General features: G+C 54.5%; 1 protein-coding gene across 1 annotated transcript in view; it reads right to left on the bottom strand.

The window, feature by feature from the left end:
• Nucleotides 1-27,733, bottom strand: part of CFAP46 (cilia and flagella associated protein 46) — a 90,557-nt gene that overhangs the window by 30,803 nt on the left and 32,021 nt on the right. The window contains exons 23-37 of the mRNA XM_067708970.1: nucleotides 20,676-20,807; nucleotides 20,137-20,299; nucleotides 18,276-18,360; nucleotides 15,991-16,129; nucleotides 15,445-15,628; nucleotides 12,563-12,752; nucleotides 11,903-12,108; nucleotides 10,769-11,050; nucleotides 10,006-10,155; nucleotides 4,981-5,129; nucleotides 3,886-3,984; nucleotides 3,117-3,249; nucleotides 2,267-2,413; nucleotides 425-625; nucleotides 218-324 (exon numbers count right to left, since the gene is read on the bottom strand). Coding sequence (XP_067565071.1) covers nucleotides 218-324; nucleotides 425-625; nucleotides 2,267-2,413; nucleotides 3,117-3,249; nucleotides 3,886-3,984; nucleotides 4,981-5,129; nucleotides 10,006-10,155; nucleotides 10,769-11,050; nucleotides 11,903-12,108; nucleotides 12,563-12,752; nucleotides 15,445-15,628; nucleotides 15,991-16,129; nucleotides 18,276-18,360; nucleotides 20,137-20,299; nucleotides 20,676-20,807 — 2,367 coding nt within the window. The remainder of the gene's footprint in view (nucleotides 1-217; nucleotides 325-424; nucleotides 626-2,266; nucleotides 2,414-3,116; nucleotides 3,250-3,885; nucleotides 3,985-4,980; nucleotides 5,130-10,005; nucleotides 10,156-10,768; nucleotides 11,051-11,902; nucleotides 12,109-12,562; nucleotides 12,753-15,444; nucleotides 15,629-15,990; nucleotides 16,130-18,275; nucleotides 18,361-20,136; nucleotides 20,300-20,675; nucleotides 20,808-27,733) is intronic.

Genomic DNA, 27,733 nt, shown 5'->3' with positions numbered 1-27,733 from the left:
TACGCGGGCCTCTCACTGCTGTGGCCTCTCCCGTTGCGGAGCACAGGCTCCGGACGCGCAGGCCCAGCGGCCATGGCTCATGGGCCCAGCCGCTCTGTGGCACGTGGGATCTTCCCGGACCGGGGCACGAACCCGTGTCCCCTGCATCAGCAGGTGGACTCTCAACCACTGCGCCACCAGGGAAGCCCGATTAACATTTTTTCTTACAAAAAATTACCTGGCTTCTAGGTCTGTGGTCATGAATTCCAATATGGGCATTCGGTTCGGTCTCTCCTTCTTCAGAACGTTGAAGGTATCTATGAGCTTCTGGAACAGCTGGCAGACCTGAGGCAGGCCCAGCAGGGTCACGGCGGCCCCCGCTGTTCCGCCCCCTCCCCCCCGCCGCAGGCTGCACCGCCGGGCGGGCACGTGGCCGGCCCCTCACCACTGCCTCTCTCCTCTCGTTCTCGGTGGACAGGAGTGTGTCCGCCAGGGTCAGGGTGGACTCGTACCAGAACTGCTCACTGCCCCCCAGGCGCTGGGCCCTCTCGGCCATCTCCCTAGCTTGGCCGTACTTCTTTTCCTTGTTTGCCAACCGTGCCAACAGGTGCAGGCACTTTGATTCTGCACAAGGATCGTCGAGCTCCTAAAAAAGAGGTGCGTGTTGAGACAGGACGGGGAGGGGCGGGGGGAGAGTGAGCGAGAGAGAGACAGAGACAAAGGGATAGAGAGACAGAGAGACAGAGAAACTGAGACAGAGAGAGAGAGACGGCAGCCGTGGCACCAGGCCTCTGCACGCACTGTCTGAGCTCTTGTCTGGAGACATGCCTGCAGTGTGAGGGCGCAGGGCCTGGGCTTGATGCCTGTGTGTGTGTTAAAACCTACTCCCCTGACTCTGGAAAGCACTGACAGCCCTGGAAAGCCCGCTCCTGGCAGCAGGAGGGTCGGGTGGCGGCCAGGTGGAGGTGAGGGCAGCGCGTGGATGACTCTTTCGTGAGTCTGGGGGAGGCTGACAGGGAGGGTCACGGATGCACGGCCACAGGCCAGGAGACGGGACTGCGGCGCCTGTGGCATGTGGGTGTCGGCTCACAGCCCCCCACCTCCTTAGGCCACCTGTCCGCCCTCTGGTCCCCACTCCTGGCCCCCGGGAGCCCCTCCGTGCCTGTGCTCCTCTGCACCCCCCCAGGGCCCACCCTGGCCGCTTCCCTTCAGCAGCCGCACGGCCTTCTCGGTCCCTTCCCAGGCCACGCTCCCTCTTGAGTCTGGTCTGCACACACCTGTCCCCCTGCCTAAGACAGAGAGCTGAACCTCCCAAGGCTGTGAATTTTTTGTACCTTTATTAGGGATGCTTCTCTCTCTGGAGTTCCTCTACAAAGAAAGTGTCAGCCTGTGTGGCTCTGTAGCTTTGCCCCACCCTCCCAGGGAACAATTCTGAACCCGCCCGGAGACAGAAGCATCCGTCTGAGGCCCTGGGAGCCGCTGACACTGCAGCTGAGCTACCACCTCTGGGGAGGGAGAGACGCACACACGGGTGGCTCCGCTCTGTCCTGGGTTTTTCCCGAGGGCGTCTGTCCTCACGGGGGACAGAGCCCAGGAAGAAAGCCACATCTGAGCTGGGGGAGGAGGCAGGAGCCTGGGGCTTCCAGAAGTTGGCACTGGAGGGGGCGGGGCCGGGGGAGGGTCCAAAGACCTGTTCTCAGGGGCAGAGCAGGCTCAAGAAACCCAGCAGACAGTAGTGGGGGCCTGAGGGGCTGAGCTGAGATCTGAGCGTCCAGGCTGGAGTCAAGCCTTTCTGAGGAGGCCGGGTGAACCCCAGGCTTCCAGTGAGACCCCGGAGATGCCACAGACACCTGCAGGGCCCACACCGAGGAGCGGCAACAAAACAGCCAAGCGGGTCGGGGCCCCGGGGCCCCATCTATCTATCTGCCTCTCGGAACAAAACCGAAGCCCTCGGCCTCGCCAGGGGCGCCCATCCACACGCACATCGGGAGGCTGGCTCACAAACAGAAGGGGCCCCCCAGCACAGGAGGAGAAAGTGGCTCTAACACACTCTGATGAAGGAGCTCGAGAAACCAGAGGAGCCGACAGACAAAGGACGTGAAGGACGGACCTCCGGCAGAGCTGGATCTGCACATGGGAGTGGGACGGGTGCTCTAGAACAGGCTTCAGCACAGACAGGTCCCTGCCTCCCAGAGAGAAGGGTCTCAGCGGGGGCACGGAGCTGGGGGGCTGCCACTCGGGGGAAGAGGCCCCACAGGTGCAGTGGGCCGGGCAGGTGTGGCCTCACCTGGAAGGCCAGGTACGCCTCTGACAGGAGCAGCCGGGCAGGCTGGTACAGGTCCATCTCCAGCAGGACTTCAGCCTTGAGGGTCCACAGCTGCGGGAAGGACATTCCATCCAGGCCCCTGCCGGTCTCTCCGTCTATCTTCAAAGTCTGTAAGACATGCAGGCCCGCCGGTGCTGCGTGGGTGCAGGGCCCATGCTGTCTAGCGAGGTTCCCCACCGGCCCCACACCCGCCAAGCCCAGCCCCCACTCCAGTGCCCGTGGCCGGGCTGTCCCCCGGGAAGTCTGTGTCTCCTCACCCACCAGGCCCACCAAGCAGTCCCGGGTGCAGGTGGCTCGCCTGGCCTGTCCTGCAGGAGGGCTCTGTGCACTCCGGGTCCCAGCCATCCCCCACCACGAAGGGAGTCCCAGGTGTGGCACTCCCATGGTAACAAGTGCTCATGACCTCGGAGCATGGGGTGGGGATGGTTATTTCCTTTACGGGCGAGCCCATATGAGGCGAGCCCACCACCGGACGGGGTCGGGGGCAGGCCGGTGGGCGCTCAGGCCTGCGAGGGCCTCGGCCTTTCCCCCTTCTGGTTGGCGCGGTAGCTCTCCCGGGGGGGCACCCGCTACTCCCAGCCCGGCCTCTCTGAACTGCAGCTCAGGCCCTGCAGTCCCGTCTTCCCTGGGGACTTCCAGGGCCCGCAGGGAGGGGACACATCCCATCGGTCCCTGGATTTCCCAGGAAACCCCACACCAGGATTTGGAGGCAGCAGGCAGTTAAGACAAGTCCGAGCTTACTGGCTGGAGCGGGACCTGTCACTGCCCCCACTGGGCTAGGAACCGAGGTGCTTCTGCAGAGAGAGGCTACCTTATCCTTTGCTACGAGGGGCTTCATCTCTGCTTGCTGGGCTGGAGTGGGGGGCTCCCTCAGTGTTGGCAGACTTTCTTCTAATAGAGGTTCCTTATTTTTCTCCTTTTTCAAGGCAATTTCTTTTCTGCAGCTAATATAAGTAAAACAGGCATTATGCCAAGGAAGAAATACCATGGCCAGAGACACCTGAAAATGTTCAGTTTCAGTAGGAATCAAAGAAATACAAATGAAAATAGCTACAAGAAGCCGCTATCCACTCACGTGTTTACAAAGATTTTTTTTAATTCCCATGGTTTAGCAGCATATATGACTCCCAAATCTGCACTCCTAGCCCATTCTCTCTTCCAGACTCCAGGCTCATGCACCCAGCTACTCGTCTGACATCCCGACCTGGATGTTTAACATGCATCTCAAACTTACATCCAGGCCAGAACTCCACCCCATCTGGAAAGGCAGCCCGCAGAGGCCCCTGCCCAGCCCCTGCTTCTTGTGGGACCCTCCTTCCCCGTGTGCCCTCAGGACGCCGCCTCCTTCACCCGTCCCGCTCCCCCTGGCCCCCTGCACACGCCTGGTGCTGTGTCCCTCCGCCACGCGGCCCCAGCCCGGGAGACGCCCACACACGGGAGGGCAAGTGAGGAATGAACTGCCCCTGCTGCCCAGCCGTGGTGGGAGACGGGGCCTGGGGCTCGAGGAGACGTGGCCGAGAGCAGGGCCGGTGCCTGAGCGGCACGGCAGCAGGCGGAGCTCCGCGGCTCGGCTGACTTACCTCACCTGCTCCACGTCGCAGATGTAGGCGTGCCCGACCACCTCCTCGTGGAAAGTGGCTGCTTCCCTCAACTTCAAATCAGAACAAACTAGGGCAAGTCTGGGGGGGCGAGAGGAGCGTCAGCCCTGAGTCGGGCTGCCCTGGGCTCAGCCAACTTGATACAAGTTGGTAAACGGGAAAAGGAATGGATGATCTGAGGCTATTTTCTATAATTTGTAAAGCTAAGCCAGATTACTAGGGAAACATAACAGACGGCTCCATCAAGTTCCAGCTGGAGCACGTTTCTACACTCATTCATGAACTTTACTCCATTCATTCATGAACTTTACTCCACAGGCATTCATGAACTTTACTCCATTCATTCATGAACTTTACTCCACACGCATTTATAGCCTCAGGGTCATCTTTCGAGGTCAAGACAAGGTGCAGTGGGTGGGGCTCTGACCCGTTACAACTTTAAGCAAACAAGCTCTGCTTTGATTCTTGTGTAAAACAGTTGTATTGTGAAATGATTTCAAGTTTCCAGAAAAGTTACACAAACACTACAAAGAATTACTACATCCTTCACCACCCAGGTTCTCTCTCTCTCTCTCTCAATTTTATATATGTAAAGATCTATTAAAATTTTATATAAAACTTTATAAAAATATAAAAATTGTATATATAAAAATTATTTCCTGAACTATATATAAACTTTCATATATAGTTCAGGAAATAATTAAAACTTATTTACACATAAATTTTATATAAAATTTATATATATCAAATGTTTTCCTGAACTATCTGAGAGTAAGTTGGAGACACAAAAATGCTCCTTTTTTCTACTTATTCTACTTCAGTGTGTATTTCCTTGGAATAATCATATTCTCTTAAGAACCAGGCAGAAATTTTAAAACTAAAAATACTATTTTTATGTTTAAGTATTCGGATTTATTTGGCTTTACAAATCGTAGGGACTTTATTATTTATATAAATCATCAACTACAGAATTAATATTTTAAAATCTTATTTGGTTTTATATTGCTTTGGGAAATATTCACTCTAGCCACTTGAATGTCTCCCAGCTCCCCCCAAAATAAAGCAGGTGGCACCAACCGGAGATGGTAGAGGTCCTCGAGGCTCTTGCTGTCGACCACGGAGGCTGCAATGAGCACCTCCAACTGCAGGACCGGGATGGCGAGCTCATGAAGGAACACCTTCTGCAGGGCCTCGACCAAGTGGTCCAGATAATATAAACTGTACGCCTACATCAATACACAGCAAACACGTAAGGTCAAAGACGGGGGAAGGGTGGGCCCCCAGCTCACAGGGTCTTCCCTCCAGAAACTCTGTCCACACAGTGCCACGTGCACAGGGGCTGAACTAGTGTCTGTTGAGGGAAGGAGTGATGTGCTCTCTGCCTCCTGTCCTTCAGTTAATGGCTTTCAGCTTGTCGTGTGCAATCTCCTGGAATCTTCAGCACCCAAGTATAAAGATGCTCACAAGAAAAATCTGTCTGCTTTCATTCAAATTAATGTCTTTGTTTCATTTCTTTATATACACATACAATTGCTTTCAAATTCAATATAGACAGAGACGAACTAATACTTCTTATAATGTCACACTAGGTTTGATATTCTCAGTAGAAAATTAGAGAAGTTGGATGAGCTATTTTAAAAATCTGCTTAAAAGCACTGAAGAGTGAACAATGCAGGCAAAAATGACTGGGCCGAGACATGGAAGAAGATGTGAATCGAGAGATGTGAACCTGGCACCTTGGGATACACGTGTCCTGGGATGTCTGTTGACAGAAGAGGCAGCTGAGAGCCTGAACAGCACCTGTGACTCTTCCTTTGCAGGTGGAGTTGAGGGCCCACTGAAGGCTAGTGCCCCGACTGGGTCCCCAAAGCCCGCACCTGAGGCTCAAGGGCAACGAAATAAAACAGCCCTGTCAGGGGTTACATCCCAGCCCAGTGGCATGTGGGTGGCCTGGAAAGCGTGTGTTTTTTTGAGAGACTAATAACTGATCATCCCTGGTGAGGCCGACACTAAAAGATGATAATAGGATTTAAGGGGCTTCCCTGGTGGCGCAGTGGTTGAGAGTCCGCCTGCCGATGCAGGGGACACAGGCTCGTGCCCCAGTCCGGGGGGATCCCACATGCCGCGGAGCGGCTGCGCCCGTGAGCCATGGCCGCTGAGCCTGCGCATCCGGAGCCTGTGCTCCACGGCGGGAGAGGCCACAGCAGTGAGAGGCCCGCGTACCGCAAAAAAAAAAAAAAAGGATAGTAAGAACCACATTATGCCAATAAATTAAAAATTTTATATTAACTGGAAACATCCTAGAAGAACACAACCCACCAACATTACAAAAGAATTATAAAATCTGAAGCATTCTGTAACTATTGAGTAAATTGGACCCATGTTTGACAATCTTCGCAAGTAGACCAGGCCCAGAAGTCCTCACCGGGGGTTCTTCCAAACGTTTAGGGAAGAAATAACAGCTAATCTCATACAGATTCTTCCCAAGAAGAGTTCAAAAAGGGAACACTCTCTAATTGACTAAAAGGTCAGTGTGATACTGTGATATAATAGGACACATACCTCTGGTCTTTGTTCTTGGTTCCTGGCACTGAGCTCCTACAACCCTTGGGATTTGGTGGTTCACAAGCCCCTTTCACCCACACCTGAGTTTTACTCGCAAGGTGACTCCTGGCCATCCCTACAGAGCTTCAGGATGGGGGCTGGCGGTCGGAGGAACCAACCACATGATGGGAGAGTGAAACCCTCAGCCCCGTCCCGACATCTGGGGCGGGGGGAGGGGCTGGAGGCTGAGTTAATTCCCAACAGCCCGCGAGCCGATCAGCCGTGCCCTGTCCCAGAACCTGCAGGGAAACCCTGCGGGAAGGGGTTTGGAGAGCTTCTGGGCTGGTGAACGTGTCCACCTGCCAGGAGGGTGGTGCCCGGCACACCCCAGCTCCACGGGGACAGACTCTCCCGTGCTCGGGACCCTTCCACACCTGCCCCATGGACCCCCTCATCGGGCTGCTCATCTGCATCCTTTACGACATCCTCTGTAACAGACCAGCGATCTAGTTAAGTCAAGCGTTTTCCTGAGTCTGGGAGCTGTCATGGCAAACATCGAACCTGAGGAGGGGGTGGTGGGAACCCGATTCATGGCCACACTGCATGGAGTGCAGTGGCCTGGGGACCCGACACTTGTGACCGGCGCCTGGTGGGGGCAGCCTCGAGGGACGGAGCCCTGACCCTGTGGGGCCTGCACTGACCATGGCACATAGTGTCAGAACTGAGTTAAATGGGGGGTCACCCAGCTGGTGTCCACGGGGAGCGGAGAACTGGCTGTTGTGCGGAAACCCGCACACCTGCGGTCAGAAGCGCTGGGAGCAGAAAACAGTTCAGAGTCAGTGCAGCCTCTTACCACTTCCTGACAAGCGTGTAGTATGAAAGGAAAATTAAACACCAATTTCCTCATGAACACAGAGGCAAACACCCCGAACAAAATACTAGCCAGTTGAATCTGATGATAAGTGAAACGAATAATATGTCTCAACCAAGTTGACATTATTCTGATAAGCATTAGGGAATAAAGTAAGGAAAGAGAAAAAAGCCATTATGTGATAGATGGAGAAAAATACTTGATAAACATCTGTAGCCATTTGTGATTAAAACTCTTAGCAAATAGAAACAAAGGAACTTCCTTAATCAATAAAGAATACCTATAAGCACCTACAGCAAACATCGATGACACTGAGTGAAATGCTGAAGCCCCCTTGCTAAGCCAGGGGGCAGGATAAGGAGGTGTCACCATCTCTGTTCAGCGCTGTGCTGGTGGCAGCCAGTGGAATAAGGAGATAAAAAGTGTAATGATCGGAAATGAGGAAAAACATTTGCGGACGAAATGCAGACTCTGTGTATACACATAAGATCCAAAGAATCTACAGATCGATTACCAAACTTATCTAGAAGTTAACTAAACTGATGGCTGCAAGGTCAAGATGAAAACAATTATATTTCTGGATTTCGTCTGGAGTTTAAAAAAATGAAACAAAAGAGGTATATTTATAACAGCAGCACAAACATCAAATACGTAGAAATAAATCTAATGTGTGTAACCTCCATGCATAAAACTCAAATCCATTATCAAGAGAAGTTACAGAAGACCTACGTCAATAGAGAACTAGAACATGCTCATCGACTGGAATATTCAATGTGGCAAAGACGCCAGTTCTCCCCCAAACCAAAAACTGATCTCGAGATTCAGTGCAATCACAGCCAAAACTCCACCAGGGTTTCCAATGGAAGCCAACAAGCGGACTCTAAAAGACACATGGAAACACATGGACGATGGAAAGGACATCCAAGACCTTCCTGAATAACAAGGTCAGGCAATGTTCTCTCCCAAGCAGTCAAGGTGACGAACCTCAGGAGCTCAGACAGTGAGGTGTTGGTGCAGGTGTGGACGCCTGATTCATGACAAGCGTGGCAAAGAAGCCCGGCAAGCGATTTTTCAATGAGTGGTGTTAGAACATTCAGATTATCCAGATCGGAGAGCTCAGAACCGGATCCTTCACCTCACAGCACACACATGAACCAACTTCAAGTGGATCTAAATCTGACATGTAGAAGTATAAAGCTTTTGGGAAAATACCATAAGAGGACATTTTCATGACCTTTGGGAAGGAAAACATTTTTTTAAACAGGACACAACAAGGCACTAGTCATAAAGGGAAAGATTAATACTTTTTCGTACACTAAAACTTGGAATCCGTATTCACAAGAAGACCTCAAGACAGTCAAGGCCCAGAGTGGAGGGTGACCTGCTGTCCTAAACTGTCAGAGTGTTTTTTCCAAGACAGATAAGGAACTCCTTCAATTCAACAAGGTAAAGACAGAGGCTTAATAAAATATGGGCGACCGATTGCACACGCAGGCCATGAAAGAGGACATTCAAGTGGCCAAAAGGCGCTGAGAGGCGTCCGGCCTCACCGTAGTCAGGGAGTGTCCGGCTGAGCCCAGTGAGAGGCCCACGCCCCCCAGACGGCCAGGTGAGAAGGCGGGCCTCACGGCACGACCACTGCCAAAGGCAGTCTGTCAACATGCTGTAGTTGGAGATACACGTGCTCCGTGACCAGAAACGCCGCTGCCGGGTGTGCCCTCCAGGCACGTGGGCACGTGGGCCCTGAGACATCTGTAACAGGCACGCTGGAGACAGCCCCGTGCCTTCCGTGGCTGAAGGACAGACAGGCCGTGGTCGAGTCACCAGACGGAATACTCGTCACCGACGATGTGAACACAACCAGACACACGAAGCAGCGCGGAGGATTCCCGCGGACACCGCGCTCCAGAGAGAAGCCAGCCATGGGCGGTTAGAGGCCGAGAGTCTCTATTTCCACAAGCACAGAAACCAGGCAGGTGCGGGGCTGAAAAACAGCCCCCGAAGTAGCCCGGCGCTACCCCTGGAACCTGCGCACAGGTGTGATCGAAGTAAGGATGCCGAGCTGGGGAGGTTGCCCTGGATGATACAGGCGGGCCCCACGTGTCATCGTATGGGCCCCTGTACGTGGGAGATGAGACACAGACACAGCGGAGAAGCCACGTGACGACGGAGGCGGGGGGTGGGGGAGGTGACGCGGCCACAAGCCCAGGAGCCCCCAGGAGCTGGAAGAGGCAGGAAGGACCCTCCCCTGGGGCCTCCAGAGGGAATGTGGCCCCGCCGACATCTTGACTTCGGCCCGGTGACGCTGACTTTGAACCTGTGGCCTCCAGAACTGTGAGGAAACCCTTTGTGCTGCTTTAAGCACCTGGTTTGCGGTGGCCGGTCACAGCAGCCGTGGGGCACTCCCAGGCATGGCTGAATTTCACGTGCAGGAGTGTGACCTGTGTGGGGAATGCGTGAGGAAAAGTCCCCGGGTGCTCGGGGAGGGGGAGGGGGCCGGGGACGGGCCTGTGGGAGGGCCTGGGGCTCATGCCCAGGAGGCCCTGCTTCACAATTCCCTGAGCAGAGCCCTGTTTCTGTGCATCCCTCTCTGGTCCCACTTCACACCAGAAAGCGTCAGCTGTGACAACAAGCCAGGAGGCAGGACACGGACACAGGCCTGGGACGGCATCTTCAGGTCCACTCACCGGCTTCTGGAGAGTTGACCGGTTGATGGCAAAGTTGCTCTGATCCTGTTTAAATACTGATATAGCTTCTTCGGGGCAAGCGTAGGAAGCCCACTCTTCTATGCTTGCGGGTACGTCTTCAAGGCGTTTGCCAGGAGTGGGGCTTTGAAACTGCAAAGCAGGAAGCCAGGCTCCGCTTTAGGAGGTGGAGCTCGAAGCAGACACCCCGGTGGCCCCACGGGAAAGGACGGGTCGGCAGCGCCTCTGGGGACGTGCGTGGCGCCCTCCCTGGGCTGCCAGCCCGACGGCAAGCCACGCCGGACCCACACGTGTCTCCACTTCCTGGAGAGCAGTGATGGGGGAGGGAGGCGGGGGCGTCCCCAGTGGGGACAGTGAGGCGGGACAGCCGGGAGGGGTGCTGCCGTGAGCACAGCCCCAGAGACAGGCAATTCCTCCGGTGACAAGGTGACGTGCAGCACAGGCCCCCAGTGGATGGAGAGAAGGTGCTGTCCCACCCCACATGGCCAGGGCCCAGATGCACCTGGGCAGAGGGAGGGACCCGCTCTGGGAACGCAGACGACAGACCACAGGGGAGAAGCCAGACCCTCCCCGTGTCACCTCCTAACACCCGGGGCAGGGGGACAAGAACCACTGGCTCCACTTCCCAGGGGGAGAAACCGGACAGAGCAGCCGGGACGGCTCTGCCCCCTGCGGCCCAGCCTCTGGGACGAGGAGCCTCAAGGGCGGCTGGGGCAGAGCCTGGCCACCGGGAGGGCATGGTCACCTGCTTCGAGGCCCTGCCCTTGTCCTTGTCTCTGTCCTTCTCCTTGTCTCTGCCCTTGTCCTTGTCTCTGTCCTTGTCCTTGTCTCTGCCCTTGTCCTTGTCTCTGTCCTTGTCCTTGTCTCTGCCCTTGTCCTTGTCTCTGCCCTTGTCCTTGTCTCTGTCCTTGTCTTTTTCTCTGTCTTTGCTTTTCTCCTTCTCCTTTTGAAGCAACAATGAATGTGAACTCGCTGCTGCTGGAATTCTACTTTCTGAAATTGATTTTCCTGCTGTTAATAAAGAAACCTGGGAAGAGAAAATCCGACTTTGCAACACTGATAACAGAAGCAGGTCCCCCTCCTCCCACGCACTCAGGTATGAGGGCAGGCTGGGAGGGAGTGGCCAGGCCATGAGCCGCCCGGCGCAGAGGTGGCGGCAGTGCCCCTCTGTGGGTGGACACGCGGCCGCCCTCCTCTGCCCTTGGGGGGCTTCCTCCAGGACTCTGGGCCTGCGGGGACGCACAGTTGACCCTTACGAAGAGCTTGTCAGCCCCATAAAATGAATTAACGTCTCTAGTGAAGAACACACTCAAGTGACTTTTAGCGGTTCTCAAAGAATCGCAGAGCCGCTGCGTGGTGGGTGGTGGGTGGCAGTGGCCTGGGGCATCTTCAAGACCCAGGACGGCCTTCCCAGTCCTTCCTGCTGCCAAAGGGCGATGGCCCTGTTGTCCCCAGCACATGGCTGAGGGCAGGGTGCAAACCTGCCCCCAGAAGAAAGGCCTGTCCTGCCGACACTGTCCCACTGGGCGGGCACCGACGGCGAGAGGTCCTTGAGAACAAGAGTCGACCAGGAGCTGCCCCGGGGGCCCCGTAAAGAGGTGGTGGGAAGGAGGGCAGCTCGGAGGCCGTGCAGAGGGGGCATAGAGAAGGTTCTGGAAGCCCAGTGGCAGCGCGGTGGAAAGACAGGCTTCTGCGGGTGGTTGGGCAAAGGCGCTGGGGTGAGTCTTGGGGAGGAGGGGCCCCTTCGTAGGGAGCAGCGAGGCCCTCCCTCCTCCCCTGAGTCCCCAAAGCAGGGAGGGTGCTGCTGGGAAGGAGGGGAGAGGGACGCTGTCCCGGGAGAGACACAGGACCTGTGCAAGTGCAGGTCCCGGGGCCTCACCTGCCAGATGCGGCGGAGAAAGGTGTAGGCCATGAGGCAGTAGTCCTGGCGGCTGGCGGCGCTCGGGGCCGCCACCAGGGCCAGCAGCGTGTAGGCGCGGGCCAGCGTCTCAAGCTGCCGCACATTCCGAAGCTTCTCCAGGGAGGGGGGCCCCGAGCCCTCAGCCCCCGGGCCCTCTGGGGCCGCCAGAGTGGACCCCTGCTCTTCTGGAAGACAGGGGCCGCTGGGTGCCCTCCCTGCCCACCCCCTGTGCCCGCCTGGTCCCCAGGGGCCCCTGCCACCCGGCCTGGGGTTGAGACTCTTCCAGAGGGGCGTGCCACCTTCACAGGGGCCACCCTCAGGGACGGGCCTCCCAGGGCTCCCCCAGCGGAGACAACAGGCCCACCTGCAGGGACGCTGCAGCCACCTTCGGGGCAGTGAGGGGATGCCGCCCCTCCCTCCGTCCATCTGGCTGGGCTCCCACCACCTCCCTATCACGCCTGGGCTGGGCCTTCCTGGTGGATGAGCTCTGCTGGAGCGGGAGGGACCAGCAGCCGGGGAGGCAGGGCCCTGACCTCGCCAAGCCCACAGGGCGCTGGCCTGCAGGGGCGTCGCAGGGATAGCGGAGCCCAGGAGCCCCTCACGGCGGGCGGCCCCTCCGCCCGCCACCGCGCCGCTCACCTGTGGCCCCCGCGCCTGCGGCTCCCGCACCTGCCGGCTCCGGGGAGCCCCTGTCGGGCCGCATCCTCAGCAGGATGTCGATCGCCCACTCCAGGTGGAAGACGACGTCTTCAAGAGGAAACTGGTTGTGGAACAGCCACTCGCTGAATTCCATGATGTAGTCAACCTTCTGCCACTCACTCTCTGGCTTCTTTGGGATTAAACAGAAAAGGGTGGTAAAGACACACACCTGCCACTCAGCAGCCCGAGGACCACACGGCAGGTGTTGTGTTCCCCCACCTCCTAGAAGCAGAGGGGCTGCTTCTCACCCGTCTCTACCGTCACGAGACCACCAGGCTCGGCAAGACCTCCCACGTGCAGCGGGCAGCAAGACCAGAGCCAGGCGAGTGACCCCGGCCTCTGCTCCCTGCGGACGCCCCGCCACCTGCCCGCCGGACCCCTCGCGGGCCCCGCGTGTCCCTCCCACCTCCGGGGCGACGCCAGCCTGAGGGGCTCTCTGCGGGCGCTCCACCACCAGCCCCGGGTCTCCTCCGGCACTTGGAGGTGTGGACGGTTCTGTGGCTCACAGGGCTCGGAGGGCACTGAAGATGCTGCACCGTGCAGTGTGCAGCCCGAGTCAGACCCAGTATCGCTCATCAATCATCACTGCACGAAGGGAGGAAGCTGCCCTCCCTGCCCCCCCGAGAGCGGAGCCAGCCTGCCTTCCGCTTGCCGGGCCCCAGGCCCCACACCCCACACCTCACGCCTCACATGCCAGGAGGATGCGCGGCCGGAGGTGAGGGAAGGGGCCTGTTGGTGGGACACGCAAGGTCAGGGTGGACTCTCCCCAGGACACTGCCTGACGTCACCAGGGAGCGGGGGCATCCCAGCCCTGAGTGGGGTCCTCCCCCTCATTAGCAGGTGGGCAGAAGGGAAGAAGGAGTGGCCCTGAGCAGTGGGGCCTGGAAGCCAGGTGACAGATGACCACGAGTGCCAAGGAGGGGTCGGATGGGGCCTCAGAATGACCGTGACCATGTGGTCACGGGTGGCTTTGACAAGAGCTGTGCGAGAGAGACGATGGGGACAAGGGCGGTGGAAGAGGGAATGGTCATCGTTTCAACAACAGTGCTGGGAAAGCAGGCAGCCACACACTGAGGAAAGGAGCAGGACCCCTAACTCGCACCAAACACACGGCTGAGCTCAAGACGGATCAAAGACTCAAATGTGAGAGCTGAAACTATGAAACCCTTGGAAGGAAACGTAGAAATCTTCGTGACCTTGGATTACACGCTGGTTTCTCAGCTACGATGCCATACGCGTAAGCAGCAGAAGAAATAGACAAGTTGGACTTCATCAAGATTATAAACTTTTGTGCTACAAATGACATCATCAAGAATACGAGAAAGCAGTTGAAAAGACAAGCCACAGAATGAGAGAAAATATGTACAAATCTTATATCCGATAAGGGACTTGTATCCAAAACACATAAAGAATTCCTACAGCGCAGCAATAAACAGACAAGAAACCAAATTTGTTTTTAAAAGGGCAAAGGATTTGAATAGACATTTCTCCAGAGAAGATGCACAAATGGCCGATTAGCACAGGAAAAACATGCTGCCAGTTACTACGTTAGTTACTAGGGAAACGCAAGTCAAACCACGACTCCGGTAGCTAAAGACAGCCATCACGTGACCTGGGAGCTCACTCCCAGCTACGTGCCCCAGGGAACAGCTGCAACGTGTCCGTGCAAACACTCGCACACGGCTGTCTACAGCAGCCCAGTCACAAGAGCTCCTAAGAGGAAGCAACACGGAGGCCCATCGGCGCAGCCTCCGTCCACACGATGGAGGACTATTCAACCAGCAGCGGTGAAGCCCGGACATGCGCTTCAACAGATGGAGCTTGGACGAGACGTCCAGGGAGGGCAGCCGGACACAGAGGACCCACCTCGTCTGGCTCCATGCGTGTAACGCTGGCTCACTGGGGCCAGCGGGGGTGGGGGGAGGGACACAGTGCCCACGGACCTGGGTTTTGGGGGGCTGGTGAAATGTTCTAAAATTGATTGTGATGATGGCTGCATAACCCCGTGAATTTACTATAAAGCACCTTGTACCCCTAAGAAAAAGGAAGCGAAGGAAGGAAGGGGCAGAGAGCCTTTCCACGGAGTCTGTGCAGAGGGTTCCGGCAGCTCGGCTCGGCCAGCAGCCGCCCCGTCCATAGCACCGCCTGCTCCCCCGGCACAGCTGCCTGGCCCCAGGAACCCTGGCCTGGGCTCTAGGCGCGAGACGCAGGGGCACCCACGGCCGCTTGTAGTGGGCCCGGGCCTCTGCTTGACCGATGGGTCATGACCGCATGGCCATCGATGGAGCCTGTGTTCGGACCCCTTCCTGGGGACACCCCGACCCTGGAGCGCTCTGAAAACCTCGGTGGGATCTGCTCCGTGAAGGGGAAACGTTCTGCTCAACAGAAAAGCCTGTCAGGTGCCTGCCGCAGGGCACGTCTTTGGGGGCTTCAGTCCCACAATCAAGGGGCCTTCTTTCCCCCGAGGCAAGTCCCACAAGCTCTGCACCAAATCAAGGTGCCCGCCCTCCCCCAAATCTCCAAGCGCGTCGAGAGGAACACGTGTCTTGGCTTCTCGGGGGCGGGGGCCATCCCCAAGACCCCGAAACCCCAGAGGCTGCAGAGCCCCGCGGCCCACCCCCTGCCCTCCCCACACGGCCTCACAAGGACTGCGTCCCTCATGTGGGAGGACAGGCTCCGTCTGCCACCCCGGCTCGTGTCCCGCTGCCCCCCCTTCCTTCCGGTTCTCCCGAGGGGCTGGGCTCCGCACCGCCCCCCCTCCCCCCGCACCTTCCCACCCCCGGGGGCTTCATCCGCAGACACACGGTGAGTCAGAGCCAGACCTGCAGGGCCTGGATGGCGTGGAGGTAGCAGGTCAGCTCCCCGGGGACACTTGTGGAGTTGAGGGCCAGGCGCCGCCACATGTGCGCCAGATACTCCTCACTCTGGTCTTTGAATCTCTGAATTTCCATCACGAAGTTCTGGCCGAGTCTAGCCTTCACCACGACCATATGTTTGAAAATCAAGCTGAAGAAAAGTAAAAGAGAGAAATTAGCGCCTGGATGGTGAAAGTCGTCCCCATATAGAAGGCACACCCACTGGAGTGTCTGTGCGCGTTCCTGCTCACGCAGAGAAACAAGGAAACCTGAGTGCCTCGGGGGTCTCGTGTCGTGCTGTGTTTTGCTTTTTCCGTTTATCATTTGTGTGTGTTGGGCTTAAATCCCCTCCCTTCGTGTGTTGACTTCTTGGTAGGGAAATAAAGTCACCAGGGGAAAGGGGAGAGTGGGGGGCTGAGGAGGGAGCCACCCTGTTGGGGGGCTGCAGGGGAAGGTACCCCGGGGGGGGAGGCGCGGGGAGGGGAGGCGCCCTGGGGGGCCTCAGGGACTCACAGGCGGTGCGCCGTCCGCGGCAGCACCTGCAGGGCCTCGTCCAGCACCTTGAGGCAGCCCTCCCAGTCATGCTGGTCGGCGTGGCTGTGGAACAGCAGGCCATACAGCGCGGCCCTCAGTGTCAGGTCACCCTCGGCCCCTGCGGTGGGAGAGGGGGCTCAGGAGGGGCGCCGGTCAGGGGGTCTGGGGATGGAGGTGCTAGCAGCTGGGGGTCCACAGGACCGAGAGGCCCCCAGGGAGCACTCGGGACACGGCCGCCTGTCTGGGACACCCCGGGCCTCATGCCGCAGAGCCGGACAGCAGGTGGGACCGCGTGGAGATCCAGCCACAGGACCTCGTCATCTGCGTCCCTTAGACACACGCAGAGCTGCCCTTCCAGGGCCGGGCCTCGAGCAGCGGGAGTGACCCCGATCGTGGGAAACACATCAGTCCTTTTGGGACTGAAGGCTCAGGGGCTCCTCCCGGGCGACACCTGCGCTGCTGTCCTCCCTCCCCCACCTGCCTCACCTGCACCAGGTGCCCCCAGCTGCCCCTCACCCCACCCCGCCAGGCTTTCTTGGGCCCCGCAGTCCTCTAAGCCCTTTCCCTTTTGGAAACTCCCGTTACTCTTCCGTAATTTTAAAAATAAACAATGGGAGCGTCAGGAAAGAAGAAGCCTCTCCCCACCAGCCTCGCCCAGGCCGCTCGAGGGGCCGCCTCAGCCGCGCCGTCCAGCAAAGCAGAGCCCCTGCCCCTGGTGCCAGACACTCATGTTGTCCTGTTTTACCTCGCTGACCGTGTAGCTCTCTTTCCCGTTTTTGAATCGTTATAGCAAAGGGGTGAACACGCCCGTGGATCCTGCCGGCATGTTGTCCGGATGCTGGCTAAGAGGACAGCACCAACTCACACCACTTAGGGCCTGAGGGCTCACCGTGGCCCCCCACTGCCAGCGCTGGGACGGAATACAGGTGCCCAGGAGCAGGGGGATTGAGGCACGTGACCAGATAAACTGGTCAACGTCTTGACACTTGGGAACGTGGGTTCCATAGCGTGCTTTCCTCCTCTCATCTCGGCCGGGCCAACTCGGAACCACACGCCGCGGTGGTGAGGGCTCTTACAGTCAGGGCTCTGCACCCCCTGGTTGGCAGCAGGGCCACATGCCCCTGGACGTGGCAACCCCGCTTGCCAGAAATTCCAGACGGTGCCTCGGACGAGCAGGGAGAGACTGCCCGTGCGAGTTCACCTGCTGAGCCGTCGGGGCCATTTGTTACTGCAGTGTGGCATCTCGTAGCCTGACTAATGCAACTGCTCGTGCATTACAGAAATGGATCATTTAGCCGCTAAATTTGATGCCAGTACTTTTCCAGTGTTTACTTTTTAATTTTCTCATTTCTCATTATTTAAATTTTCACGTATTTTGAAAGTGTGCCTCTTTGATCACTCTAAACTTTAGGCAGGAATCTTTCCTCAGAACATTGCTTTGCTCAATTCTACTTTCTCATTTTTTCCTATGGTTTGAATTGTTAACGCTGCTAAACCATTTAGCTGAGTATGTTTCAGCACGTGGAGTAAAGCGTACACGGGCTCCACGCGCTCCGGGCGGTGCCGGGACCCCAAGCAGCCGGCTCCTCACTGGCCCTTGCAGTCCTGCGGGTCTGGGCTGCTGTCTGCATCTCCCTCTGCGGCACCAGCAAACAATCTTACCTGGGGGTCTAGAGTTCAACTCAGTGTTTAATTACACACGGTCACATCTTTGTTCACTATTTTAAATCGAGTCTCTCTCTCTCGTAGACTCTGAGGCACCTGAGGGAGGGCCACGGCTCTAATCCACACATTCACGCTTTGCGGTACACACCGCGGCCCTTACGCTAACAGGGATGATAATTTTTTAGCAGATAATCATTTTTTATTTTAGAAATAAATTATACAATATGTTTTATTTTATTAAGGTCACTACTTTTTTTCGCAGAAGTATATCTCCACATCTTTATGGAAATGGAAAAGTGTGATTTACCTGTCAGAAAAACCCAGAGGCTAGATTTCAAGGCTGCCTGGGAGGGCGCAGGGTGGCCCTGAACTGGGGGGCCGCCTAGGCTTGGGGGGTTTCCTCATGCTTACAGTGGGGGTCCCCGATTGCCCGCGAGGAGCCCTCACCCTCACCGTGCCTGCCCGAGTTCAGGGCTGAGCAGACATTTCCCGTGGTCACTGCCACGACTTCGCCTGTTCTACACAAGGCTCGGGATCTAACACCACCAGGCCCTGCCTGGCCTCATGTCAGCGGCTCCGTCTGTCCTGCATCTACAAACCTGAGAGAAAACACCCTTCCATCGTCCCTCCACTTTGGAAGTCGGCTGTGGGCCACTGGTGCAGAAGCAGCGTCTTCCCTTTTTCCTAAAGCAAAAACAAATCAACAGTACAGACGTTTGAAAGTTGCAGTTTCTTCTTTCACCAGTTTGTTTTTCATTTGGTTCAGCATTGAATTACGGAAGCTGCGGCTAAATTTCTGAAACACTAAGTCACAAAAAGTGGAATCACATTTCCCCTGTAAGAGAAGGCGCTCCAGTTCAAGGTTCACTACCTTAAAACACACACACACACGCACAGACTAGCCCTGCAGCACAGTCTACGGCTTACAATGACACGAAGCAGACAAGTCAGTTGTATAGCTTTGAGTCAATAGGATCAAAAGCACATTAGGAAAACTTATGGGACACGAAAAAGCAGGGCTCAGGGGGAAGTTTACACCTGCAAATGCCGACACTGAAAAGGAAGAAAGATCTCAAACCAACAACCTAAGTTTACACCTTAAGGAATCTGAAAAAGAACAAACTAAATCCAAAGTTAGCAGAAGGAAGGGAATGTTAAGGATTAGAGCATAGAAAATAAAAGGAACAAAATCAATGAAACCAAAAATCGATTCTTTGCAAAGATCAACAAAATAGACAAACCTTTAGCTAGACTGGCAAAGAAAAGAAGAAAGAAGCCCAAATAACTAAACTCAGAAATGAAAGTGGAAACAGTACTATCAACCCCACAATGATAGCAAGAACTATAATAGAACCCTACTAGCAACTGTCTTCCAACAAATGAGATCGCCTACAAGGAACGGAAAAATCCCTCGAAACACTCAAATTGCCTAAGAAGAAATAAAAAATGGCAACAAAATTCTAACAGTAAAGACTGAATCAATAATCAGAAACCTTCCAGTTAAGAAAATTCCTGGACCAGCTGGCTTCCCAGGTGAATTCTACCAAACATTAACAAAAAGAATAACACTTATCCTTCTCAACTCTTCAAAAAATTGAAGAGGAAGGAACATTTCCTAACTCATTCTATGAGACTAGCATTACTTTGATAGGGGGTCCAGATAAAGACATCACAAGAAAAGAAAATTATAGATGAATGCCCTTTATGAATATAGATGCAAAAATTCTCAACAGAGTAAGTTGCTGAATTGCAGATCAAATCCAACAACACAGTAAACATATTATTCACCACGACCAAGGGAGATTTGTCCCAGGAACACAAGGCTGGTCCAACCTAAGGAGTGTAACCCATCGCCTTAATAGGACAGAGGAGAAAACCACACGATCAGCTCAACTGATGGAGAAAAGGCATGTGACAAAATTCAAAAACGTTTCATCACAAAATCTCTCAGAAAACTAGGAGTGGTGGGAAAATTCCTCAACACAGTAAAGTTATGAAAAACTCACAGCTAGCGTGATACTCAAAGGTGACAGACTGACGCTTTCTCTTTCAGATCAAGGGAGGTCCCCGGGCCGCGACCTACCGCACTCCTGGGTGACGGCGGAGGGGGAAGGAGGCCTCACTCCCCGAGGCCCACCAGATGCCTGTCCACTGTCAGGCAAAACCTCCCTGGGCCCTGAGTGGGTCTGCGCCCCCACCCTCCCTCCTCTCCCCTTTCCTACTGGCGCTTTCTAGGTCTGAGTTAGGGTTCCCTCAGGGATGGGGGAGGACAGAGCTGAGCCCTGAGCGCAGCCAGGAGCCGCCCCGCCTGCCCCACTGGGATCTCACGGGTGTCAGCGTCCCCTGTCCCCCATGCAGCCGTCGTGTTCATCGCCTGAGTGCTTCCACGGGGCCCGTCTTTCCTCGGGAGCCTCGCCCACCGTGCTGGAGGAAGGACGCGAGAGGCGGCCCAGGGCACACCTGCTTTCTGGCCTCCGTCTTGTTGATGACGCTGATGACCTCCTGAGTGGCGCTCTTGCACTTCTTCCTGTTGACCGCAGAGGACAGCAGCGGCAGCCAGGTGTTCCAGAAGTGTCGGGCGGCCTGCATCACCAGGGCGCTGCTCCCCGCGATACCCCCAAACCTGGAAGGGAAGGTCTGACCTGGACAGGTATAGGCGCCGAGGGGAGGGGTGGGGCCCCAAGACATCTCTGCAGGACCAGGACGGGCTCTGCTCAGGGCAGCCCCGCCGTGACCCGCTCACGAGCTCCGGCTCCCCGTTCCTCGGGCCCATCCTGGCTCAGACGCTCAGGGCTGCCGGGAACCCCCGGGGGTGAGGTGGGTGTCACCGCACGGGGCAGGCGATGACCCTGGTCACAGGGCCACTGGGGGAGGGGCCGGCCTTGGGGACAGTCCCCAGCGAGCACCACGCCCCGCAGGCACCATCGTCCCCACCCAAAACACGCACCCCAGACGCGCCACGCGCACAACGACCCTGGCCACCGGGGGCCGCAGCCCACCTCACACTCTCAACGAAGGCATTGGCGGCCGTCAGGCGCAGCTGCTTCCAGCCCTTGAGGTTATCCATGATGCTCCTGCCCTGGATGCAGGCTGCGGTGCTCAGCATCTCCGCCACCAACTCAGTCTCCACCCTGCAGACAGACAAGCGCCACGGCTCCCAGGAGGCTCCTAGGGGAGGGAGGTGCCGCCGAGAGGGGAGAGCCCTGGGGACACCCCACCCCGGCCCCTGGAGAGAGCCCTGGGGAGTCCAGAGTAACGTCATGAAGGTCCCCAAGCCAGAACTAACTGGCTGAGTCCAGTCAACCCGCAGAACCATGAGACAGAATCATAAGCTGATGTTTGAATGACTAATACGTAGGGTGTCCTGTGCGGCAGCAGCAGCAGAACAAGGCGCCCACCCCAAGCGAGGCCAGGCCCTGCCGGAGCGATGGGGCCCCATTCCCCGTGCCCCAGAGCACGTCTTGTTCAGGGGGCCTAGGCTCTGCGCTGAGAGCTCAGAACGTACAATTTAGACTCAGCAACGTCAAGGGTGCCGCGAGCTCTCTTCTCTCAGCCAAGCCGTGGCTTGTGCACGTAACAACCACACGCACGTCCCTGCAACTCGGCTCAGGGGGCACCAGGCTTACTCTAGGAGAAAAGCACTGGTTTCTGGGTAGACCTCCCCGCCATGGCCTGGGAGGCCCCAAAGGCAGGTACCCACCTGCAGGAGCCAGCTGCTCCGCCACCCTGCCCGTCAGGAGTCTAGGGGAGAAAGAGGCTGTCCCTCCGCCTACAAGGATCTGCAGGGCACGGCCAAGCTCATGCTCTAGGGGTGAATCGGAGGCTGGCCCCGTCCCCCAGGATGGGCGTGCCAACCCAGCAGGAGGTGGAGGAGAGCCTGGCCCCGCTGGGCCCTGGCGTTGCTGTCCTGGAGACCTGGATCTTTAGGACGTGGTCCTTGGGGAGAGTCTGTCAGTGACAACTGGGTGATCTGCTGATGGCGACCACCTATATGCTTACGGCTTACTCTGTTCTATCAGCCACTGAGAGAGGAATGTCGAGATCTGCAGCTGTAATTGTGGCTGTATCGAACTTTCTGCTTCTTGAATTTTGAAGCTCTGCTGTTAAGTGTATACACGTTTAAGATTCTTACGTGTTCTTGCTGACTGAACCCTTTTATCTTTGTGAAACGCCTCTCTACCTCTGATCACACATCCTGGGAGCTTTACTCCAGCCCCACGGCGTTCTTGCAGCTGCTGCCGCAGAGGCCATCTGTCCCCCTCCTTTTACTTTTCACCTGTGTCTTTGTATTTGAAGAGTGTCTCTTGAAAATGGCTTCGAGTTGGGTCTTGCTTTTTGGGTCCAGTGGGATAAACTCTGCACTTTAACTGGAGTGTTGGTCCATTTACATTTAATGGATCTGTTGGTGTGGTTTTGGGTTAAACCTTCGATTTTGCTATTCGCTTTCCTTCTGTCCCATACGTTCGTCCTTTCTTTCCTCCCCTCTTGGATTAATTGAATATTTTTAGTGTTCAATTTTATCTTCTCCATTGGATGTCTAGGTATAATTCTTTTATTGTTTCTGTAGTACTTGCTCTAGAGACTGCAACATACATTCCTAACTAATCACAGTCTATGGTGAATTAATATCATACCACTTCACAGACAGTGTAAGAACTCTCAATATACCCCTATCTCTCCCATTCCCATCCTTTGTGTTACCACTGTCATACATTGTATTTCCACATTTGTTAATAATCCCACAATGCAATGTATTTTTGTTTGAAACAGGCGTATGTCTTTTAAAGAATTCAAGAACCGAAGGGGGGAAAACCTTTTATGTTCAGCCACACAGTCACCACCTGGGGCGTTCTTCACTACTTCCTGAACTGAGTTTCCATCTGGTACCATCTTCCTTCAGGCTGAAGAACTTCCTTTAGCATTTCTTGTTCTGTGGGTCTTCTGGGAATGGATTCTCTTAGTTTTAATTACTTAAAATTAGTTTTAGTTTTAATTAATCTAAAATGGTTTAGTTTTAATTAATCTAAAATGGCCTGATTTTGCCTTCATTTTTCAAAGGCTATTTTTGGTGTATACAGAATTCTAGATCGACAGGGTTTTTTCTTTTTCACCACTTAAGATGGTTTACATTGTTCCTGTTGAGAACTCGCCTCTCATCCCTGTTTCCCTGTGTGCAATGCATCCTTTTCCCCTTCCACCTTCCTTCCAGGGTTTTCTTGTCACCTTGGTCTCCAGCGGTTTGCCTACAATAAAAATAGGTGTGGCTTCCCTCGTGTATATCCTGCTTGGAGTTCATTGAAAATCCTGGATCTCTGGGTTGATACTGTTAATTCAATTTGAAACAATTTCAACTATTACATTTTCGAATATACGTATTCCCACCTCGCCCTCTGTCCTCTGTCCTTCTGAGACCACACCTGCACTTGTGCTGGCCCATGGGCTCTAGCCCACTGGTCCCCAAGGCACTGCTCCTCCGTTTTTCAGGACTTTCTCCCTGTGCCTCAGTTTCCATAGTGTGCCGACCTGTGTTCAGAGTTACCGATCAGATGTCGAGCTCGCCCACTGATATTTCCATGTCAGAGATTGTACTTGTCATGTCTAGAATTTCCACTTAGTTCTTTAATTAGAGTTTCCATTTCTTTGTTGGAATTCACCACCTGCAATTTGCCCATTAAAATCCTTTCTTTCCTTTCTTGTATTTACAATAACTGTTTTAAATCCATCGTCTGCTAATTCCAACATCTGTGTCATGTCTGAGTCGGCTGACTGCTTTTTCTCCTGGGATGGGCCACAGTTTCTTGTTTTTCCACATGCCTGGTGATGTTCGCTGTTACGCTGGGCGGGGGGCGGGGGGCAGGATGGAGGGCTGTCTTGCTGAGAGTGTGGATTATGTTGCCTTCCTTTCAAGGAAGGTGGGGTTTCATTCTGGCAGGCAGAGGATTCACCTGTGGCTCACCCTTATCATACTGAGATCTGGACTAGGCGTCTTAGGGCAAGACTCGCGTGGCCCTTAGAGCCCAGCCCCTAAGGCGTGGTCTTCCTGAATGCCCCGGCGGTTCAGCAAGGGCTCCCTGACTGTCCTGGGTCAGCACGGGGCCTCTGGCATCTCTGTCGCCTGCTTCCTGCCAGGCCTGCAGGATCTGGCCTTCTCTGTCCAGGAACCTCCTCGCTCGTCTTGCATTCTGTGGAGTCCAGAGGCCCCAGCAGCCCCAGGGTTTGGTCTCTGCCTCCCGAGAGCATTTCTTCTGTCTGGGCTCCAGCTCCCGGAGCTGCAGTTTGGGCAGCGCCCCGCGCCCCCAGGCAGAGCGCGAGGGTGCACGTGGGGCTCACTTCTGATGGCCTCTTCTTGCAAGAAGCGTGGCCTTGGGCCATCTGTTGGCCAGTGTCTGGAAGCAGTTGTTTCATGTATTTTGTCAAGTTTTACAGTTTTTTAAACAGCACAAGAGTATGAGATCCACTGTGTGTCATGGCCAGAACTGGTAGAAAAAGTGACTTTTAAGTTCACATAAAAACCCAACAGTGATGATGATTATGTCAAATAAAAGTGCTAAACAAAGTAGAAAGGTAATCTCTGTTGGTCTGTTTTAGGGATCTACATGAAATTCCTATTAATATATATTCCTTTACATTAATAGTATAAATATGAACCTGATTCTGGTAATTACACACTCAGAGGTGAGAATACTAATTGATTAGTAACTGCACTATTTTTCACCAAGATCTGAAAACTATTTTCACTATTACTGTGAAATGCTATCATGAAAATTACTGTGACCAATTCCACACTGAGTTTCTTTACATAACTTGCAAAATAGAAAAAATGAGCATAAAAATTTGAAATATGTATAACTGTTTTGAAAAAAGGCGCATCACCTGCGGCACACGCCACGCGCTGAAGTTGACCGCGGATCCTGCCGACTGGGGACCGGGCCCAGGGCTCTGAGGGGCCAGCAAGGCCACCGTGCAGTCGGCATCCCCGAGAGAGCCAAGGGCCGCCCACCTCTGCGTGTCCAGCCTCCCAGCGCCCAGCTCCAGGCCTAGACACAGCTGGCCCTCAGTGTGGTGAAAAACGGGTCAGGTCCACAGTCAAGCCCGGGTAGGGGTGACCCCACTGAGAGTAGTGACACCGACCACCACTAGAGGACAGCAACAGTCTACAAATGAGTTCTCCAAGGTCTCGAGGTGAAAACCAAACTTTTACATAGTCTTGCACGACCTCCCCTTTCCCTATTACCATACGTAAACATTTATATTTTTAGCCTATTTTATTATAAGAATTGCTGTTTTAAAATAAAAGTTAATTTAAGGGTCACTGAGGAAAGAACAGCGAAGCTGGGGCACACACCCATCACCGCAGCAGGCACCCTGCCACCCCGTCCCCTCACAAGCTCTGCGGTGCCGGCAACGAGTAGTGAAATCAGCCTTAACTCCGCTATAAGAAGACGAGGCAGCAGCCCTCACACACCGACTCTTTCTTTATGAATGTAGTCTTTTTCTTTCTTTTAGAATTAACCTTCTAATTTTTATCAAAGTGGTACCTACCACATGGTTGAGAACTACTCCCCTACCCAGCCCCCAGTCCTATTCCCAAGAGGGAATGACTCCTAGGTCTTCAGCTCTATCTTCTAGCAGGTATACGCTTTCCTCCAAAAAACTGGCTTCTATCTTGATTTCCCAATTTATGAATTTTAAACATTACCTACAGAAGTCCCTTTTCCCAACTTATGAATATAGCCGGTCCCAGCATTACTTTTAATTCCCTTATTATCTTTGTACCTCAGAATATTCAGCTTCTCAGATGAGGGTCTCACGCCACCTGTCCTCGTCCCCCTTCCCGCTGCTAAAGTATGTTATCTGTGCTTTTACTTTACCTTCGTACTGTCAAAATTGGTAACATTGATATTTTACTGGGTAACCACAAATAAGCCTTCTTTGTCAAAATGCTAATCCTAACACTGGAATATCAATAAACACCCAGATAATGTCTGTGTTTCTCACTGAAGAGGCAAGCTATTACTTTTGTTACCTCCTGGCATTTCCAACTGGCTTTTCTCCCTCCCTCCTTTACCACAATACCTGTAAACTCTCCACAACACTGGGCCCTCCTCTGGCCCTGCCCGCACCCCCAGGGCCCTCCCCTGCATCCTTGCCGAGGAGGCTCTCTCAGCAAGCAGTGCAGCTGGGCACCTTTTCTGGACTGCATCTCCATTTCCAGCATCCAACATCTTTCTCTTTTCTGGGTTACTCCCTTGTTTTTCTGGAGTGTATCCTCAATTAACTTTCTAAAAACAGGTGTGTGACAAATACATTTTCTAGGTCCTCATCTGTTTAAAAGTAGCTTTCTTTACCAGGACACGTGAAAGTTTGGGTGAGTTAGAATTACATGTTGAAAACTACTTCCACTTAGAACCTTCCACTTTCTTTTAGCTGCTAGTGATGGTTTCTGAGAAGACTGATGCGTTTCTATTTCCTTCTTCTTTTTCTTTTCTTCTAAACGCTGTAGGATAGTCTCCGTATCTACCGTGACCTGATGACCCCATGACGTATCTGGATGTGAGTATCTCTTCATTCTTCTCGCCGGTCATTTAGTGGGAGGGTCAGTCATGAGACGGTGTCCTCTGCTCAGGGAAGCTCCTGCTTTTCACCCCTTTCTTAAGAACGCTTTCCCCCCTCTTTCTGGAATTCCAATAGCTGGGTTTAGGACCTCCTACTGTTTCTTCTGGCTTTTCTGTCACATTTCCTTCTGTCCTTCTTCATATATTTCCTGCACGATTTCCTCACACTTTATCTTCTAGCCCTTCACTGACTTTATTTTCAACTTCAGAAATTACCTTTTTAATTTTGAAGAGCTCTTTAGTCCTTTTCCTTTTATTCCTCATTCCTTTTCCATAACACATTTTAACTTCTAAATGCTGCATCTTCTCAAATACCTTGGACGTTATTATTATTATTTTTTTAATACTTCTTCTGATCATCATGTAATCTGTTCTGTGGAATGAATTACAGAAACCTCAGCTACAGCTAGAGTCAGGCCAGGCCTGTCAGGGAGGTCCCACGTCCGCCACGCACCGCAATTACCCCAAACAGGAAGGGGCCTCACCTACATCTCAGACAGGAAGGGGCCTCTACTCACTGTGCAGCAGGAGGAAGGAACCTTCCCTCCACCCCCAACAGCCCGGCCGATCAGAGTCCGGCACAGACAGCCAACAGGAAGCCTCGGTACTTTGGACCCCCAACTCCCCCAGTGGACTCTGGCTATCACAGCCCCCCCTGACTCCCCCTTTTTCCTAGAAAAGCAAGATCCCCCTCCTTGTTTTCCACATTTCCTGTGGTCCACCGAAGTTTGCATTTCCCTAATTGCAATTCCTCTGCTATTCCTGAATGAACCCGCCTCTCCTGGTGAGATAACTGGACATATTATATTATAAAAGCTGACAGTTTCTTCCAGAGTAATTTTCCCTATTTCTTCTCGTTGGTCTTCTCTTCAGAGCTGAGGGCCTCTCAAAAGTCTGAGGAACCTCGGTTCACACTGGAGAGTGTGTATAAGATGCTGTGCGGAGCTCGGAAGGGCTCGTCTGCTGACGAGCACAGCTTTACAGTTGTTGGTGGAGACCAGTGTCTGGTGGGGACCCCTGTGCTAAGGACCAGAGGCTTCCGGGAATAACCCCGAGTCCCTGGCTGCTATCAGATGTCCTGCCGGGGGGCCGGGTGTTCCGTGCGCTACCGCTGCGCCTTCTCCATCTCCGTAGGCTGGGCACCTGAGCCAGCGGCCCCCTGGCCGTCACGGAGCCCTCGGCCCCCACCTGCTGCACGGTGAGGCCAGGGCAGGACGTTCGAAAGCCTTTCAGAAGCCAAGTCCTTCTCAGGATGGATTGTTGAGCAAAAGCCACCTCCGTTTTGGAGGAAAGGCAGTCACGAGGGAAAGCCCCTTGCGGGGGTGGGCGCAGTGAGACATGCTGGGCTGGCCTGGGGGCTCCGTCCAGCCTCTGCTTCAGCTGCCTTGGTTTTCACGCCAGCAGCTGCCGGGGCTCCCCACTCCGCCTCCACCTGCTGGGTG

Source organism: Pseudorca crassidens, chromosome 16 (genome assembly GCF_039906515.1).
Source record: "Pseudorca crassidens isolate mPseCra1 chromosome 16, mPseCra1.hap1, whole genome shotgun sequence".
NCBI lineage: Eukaryota > Metazoa > Chordata > Mammalia > Artiodactyla > Delphinidae > Pseudorca > Pseudorca crassidens.
This window is presented reverse-complemented; position numbering and strand designations above follow the sequence as displayed.